This window comes from Sinocyclocheilus grahami, unplaced genomic scaffold, assembly GCF_001515645.1.
Source record: "Sinocyclocheilus grahami isolate Dianchi unplaced genomic scaffold, SAMN03320097.WGS_v1.1 scaffold1688.1, whole genome shotgun sequence".
NCBI classification, from domain to species: Eukaryota; Metazoa; Chordata; class Actinopteri; order Cypriniformes; family Cyprinidae; genus Sinocyclocheilus; species Sinocyclocheilus grahami.
The window spans coordinates 131,301-135,343 of record NW_015506867.1 but is presented as its reverse complement, the minus strand read 5'-3'; the positions used below and the strand labels follow the sequence as shown (position 1 = coordinate 135,343).

The following is a 4,043-nucleotide window of genomic DNA, read 5'->3' as shown; positions in this document are numbered from 1 at the left end:
TTTTAAATTAACAGCATTAGAAAATATAGGGTGGAGGTGGAGGCATTAAATGTATTTTGTATTAAGGAGATTGATGAAAATAAAATAACTGCTATAAGTCTGACCGGCTTATTAGTTAAATATTACAGGAGAAACCTCAGCTCTTATCTTGACAAAGGGACATTGCATTAAATTAAGGCTGCCAATAACTGTGGCACACACACACACACACACACATATGAGAAAAGAATACGATTACTTTAATTAAAGGTTAGATTTTTTCACAGTATGTTTTGGTCATATTTATCAAGGGTCCCACTATTTGTAGAGGGCGCACGTGTATTTCTTGTCACTGCTTCACACTCCAGTTCGGCTGGTGGCGGTAATGCACCAAAGACAGCCAACACATCTCAAGAAGAAAAAGCAGGATCTCAGGCGGCAGATCTCAGGTCAGCTCCTAAACTACAATTATCGCTGTGTGCACGTCATCAGTTGAAGAACGCGTGTGTGCGGTGCATTTAAAGCAAACGGTTTGTAAGTTCACGCGCTGCCTTAAAATATGCATGCGATTCAGTTCGATGAATGAATGCATTAACACACTGCATGATTTTATTGCTTGATTGTATTTCGTGAAAGGTAAGTCCGGCCATTCTGTGTCTTATCCCAGCTATCGAAGGCTGCAATAAAATACAATTGTATGCAGTAACCTTACGTTTTATTTGGTTTTGTAGGTGGGGATGGAAAAACATTTTTACATTGTTATCGTCTGTGCATTGATGTCTTTGCACCCACTGTTAGTCCAAGGAGCCAGACAGGGTCAAGACATCAAATGTGGAGGTTTTCAGCTTTTTTCAAACCTTTTATAATTTACTGTGCACATATATTTTTATACCTAGACTGGCATTGTGGGTCAGTTGTCTTGCATGACAAAGAAACATCAGGAATGTTACACACCTTCATAAATGCATCTTCAAACTGTTTTAATACATCTTTGTGATGAAGGAGTACTTCTGAATTGCATCATGCACATGTTTTTTTCCCCCTAGCATGCAGGGCATTAGTTGATGAAATGGAATGGGCCATATCGCAAATAGATCCCAAGAAAATGATCCAGACCGGATCATTTAGGATTAATCCTGATGGCAGTCAGTCAGTAAGAGAGGTGACATATTTGAGGTTCATCGTGACATCATTTTGTGTTTGTTTGTTTTTGACACCAACTTACAGATCTTTATGCATTTGTTTTAATGTGCTCAGGTTCCCTTTTCCCGCTCTGAGAGTCATCTGCTGGAACTGATGGAAGAGGTTTGTGAGAGGATGAACGATTACGGTGAACGGGTTGACCCTGCCACCGATCGGAAGACATACGTGAGACATGCATCCCGTGATGGCACTGCCATGGACCTTTCTGATGTGGCCTTTGACTCCAGAGTCAGCTCTAGTTTAAAGTTTGCTGTGAGAATGAATATATATATATTTTTCATGTCTTCATGTATTTATTTTTAAGTCAAACCTTAACTTGTATTTGCATTTATGATGCAATTCGCTGCTGATTTGATGCAATAATTGTACACTATCAGACACTATCTTTCTTTGTGTGATTTTTCACAGTGTGAAACAATCGTTGAGCAGCACGAGGATGAACTTATTGAATTCTTTGCTCATGAGACGGACAACGTTAAAGACAAGCTCTGCAGTAAGAGGACGGGTAATGCTGTAAACGTATTTGATTCAGTATTCTTTCATTTCAAACCTACCTATGAACTCCACATGATATGTGTCTCTAGATTACCTGAAGTTCTTTTATTTCATCGTAGTCACAAGCTACATGCATTTACCTGTTAAAAACATTATGACGACACCTTTTCAGGCATAGCTGACACATGTACAGTATTGAAAAAATATTCAGAAGGACACGTGGAACTGTATCACCAATACTTTTTTCTTACTACACTTGCATATGTAATAGTTTATTTGAACTCCTTCCACAGATCTCTGTGACCATGCCCTGAAGATACCTCATGACGAGTTATAACATGAGCCGAGCACGACATGCCAGCTTTACCTTCGGAAAACAATGTTCAACTTCAGTAAACGGACTGATTCTCTTACTTGTTGAGGACGCTGAACATACAGAGATCTACTTAAGTGATGTTAGGCACAGCATTGCATATGTACTTGACCCTATGGGTTCACTGTTGACATGTATTAATGGCGTTACCATCAAAACTGTTCAGTCATTAATTAAAGCTGACTTTCTACAGCTAAAAATGAGATCTCTATGAGTCTCTCCAATGGCATACTTTTATATTTAAATGTCCTTGGATGCACTTAGTTTTTAGCTTAGAAGATAACTTGCAGTATATTTATTATAAGCACAGATAGAGCGCCTTTGGAGTACCTGGTTCTAGTGGTGATGTGTCTTGATGTTGTTTTTTTTTTTTTTTTTTTTTTTTTTTTCAGGTCATGAATCTGATCAGATTACTAGTCCTCAAGTCTTAACCAATTAGGTCACCACCATTTTGTATGGAAGTGAACATCAGTTAACCCACTTTTATGTATTCACTTGTTTTCTTCCCACACGTTATTGCTTCCAGATTTGTCAACATTCGTTTGTTGGGGATGGACTATGTAGTTGTTATATTATTTTAATATACTTTAATAATAAGAAAGCCCTTTCTTTTAGACACTGAGTGGTCACGGGGGAATCTGTGCTAAGGACAATCTTTTTTTTCTTTTTTAAAGCCCAATATACAAAATTGAGCCTTAACTGTCAATGGGTAAAATCTACATATTTCATATTTTCCTAAATTTTGGGAGTCCTAGGTTTTAAGCATTATGTATAGTGCAAACCTAGAACTTGAGCTCAATTGTGCTGAACGTTTAAGGACGAAACTTCAAGCATCAAGATGTACAATGCAAAATGAGTCTTACAAAAAAACAAAAACGTATAGCTGTTGCACTAATAAAAATTGAGAAAAAAAAGAGAAAAATGTCTGGGGACATCTTTTGTAGTCATTTATGGATAAGCATCAAAATACTCATTAATTTCTTTTACATGTGAATATTGTGATAGATTGTATGAACTGGTTTTTTTTCTGCGTTGGAAGTAATTTATTTTTGGCTCAGTTTTTTAGGTGACTGCAGAGTCTTTCACTTATGTTTGTACATTGTCCTCCGAGGGATGTGAAATACATTATTTTAGTTTACTAGCAGAGTCCATAAAACTTCATGAGACTTTGAATTAAGACTTTTATTATGGTTGTTTGTTTTTAAATATCTTTCATATTATAACTTGTCTTTCTCTTTTCTTGAACTCCTTTAATTTACTACTTATGTTCATGTTATGTTATTTGTCTGTTTTGTTTTTCTTAAGTTAGAGATTTGTTGAATTTGTGCTGGTCAGACAAAGTCAAATTGAGCATCAGGAAAGATGTAACCGAGATTATTCAATAAACTGCTCATTTATGATAACTGTATCTCCTGCCTTATGGACTAATAGAACAGTTGACATGACTACACTGTAAAAAATAAGTGTAATTTTAACTAACATTTTGTAAAAACACTACGGAAAAAAACTGTTAATAGGTTAACAGTAAGTTCCTGTACTAATACAGGGAAAAACTAAAATATCTAACCAGACATTTCATGTAATTTTACAGTAAAATGCTGTTAATTTTACAGTTTTTAGAAGTAAAAATAACAGATCAATGTATAATTTACAGTCAAAAACTGTAAACTGATATTCCCAGAATTCCCTGCATGTCACTCCACATTTGAAAGTATTTTGTTTAAATAACTAATAACAAAAACTTTTTAAAAAACATGATTATGTATATTTGGGCTTTATGTTACATCTTCTGTTGTTTAATGAAAGTTTAATGCATTATTTAAGTATCGTGTGTTACCATGATGGTGTTTTGTGTTTGCATGAATGACTCTGTGCACCTTCTATATATTAGCATATACTTCTGCTTGTGGCAAAGCTACTTGTGATGAGCTTTGATTCTTCATGTGGCTTTCTCTTTTACCACCTGCATTATTATGGTGGTTGTCAGTATGTT

General features: G+C 35.5%; 1 protein-coding gene across 3 annotated transcripts; it reads left to right on the top strand.

Moving 5' to 3' along the window:
* Positions 1 to 336: 336 nt before the first annotated feature.
* On the top strand, positions 337 to 2,913 carry LOC107572063 (protein canopy homolog 2-like). 3 transcript variants are annotated; one of them, XM_016258463.1, is made up of 6 exons: positions 337 to 615; positions 711 to 816; positions 1,026 to 1,141; positions 1,237 to 1,434; positions 1,591 to 1,675; positions 1,971 to 2,913. In XM_016258463.1, the coding sequence occupies exons 2-6, from the start codon at positions 717 to 719 to the stop codon at positions 2,012 to 2,014; spliced, it is 543 nt and encodes a 180-aa protein (XP_016113949.1). In that variant the 5' UTR covers positions 337 to 615; positions 711 to 716; the 3' UTR covers positions 2,015 to 2,913. The 3 variants fall into 3 exon arrangements, with proteins under 3 accessions (XP_016113949.1, XP_016113948.1, XP_016113947.1); XM_016258462.1 differs by having other exon boundaries at positions 341 to 513; positions 1,591 to 1,687; XM_016258461.1 differs by having other exon boundaries at positions 341 to 617; positions 713 to 816; positions 1,591 to 1,687.
* Positions 2,914 to 4,043: the final 1,130 nt, after the last annotated feature.

Excerpts from the sequence above, each read along its gene's own strand:
- LOC107572063 (XM_016258462.1), top strand. The coding sequence starts at position 717 with ATGGAAAAACATTTTTACATTGTTATCGTCTGTGCATTGATGTCTTTG. Across the intron at positions 817-1,025 it reads TCAAGACATCAAATGTGGAG|CATGCAGGGCATTAGTTGAT; the intron begins GTTTTCAGCTTT and ends TTTTCCCCCTAG. Across the intron at positions 1,435-1,590 it reads GCTCTAGTTTAAAGTTTGCT|TGTGAAACAATCGTTGAGCA; the intron begins GTGAGAATGAAT and ends GATTTTTCACAG.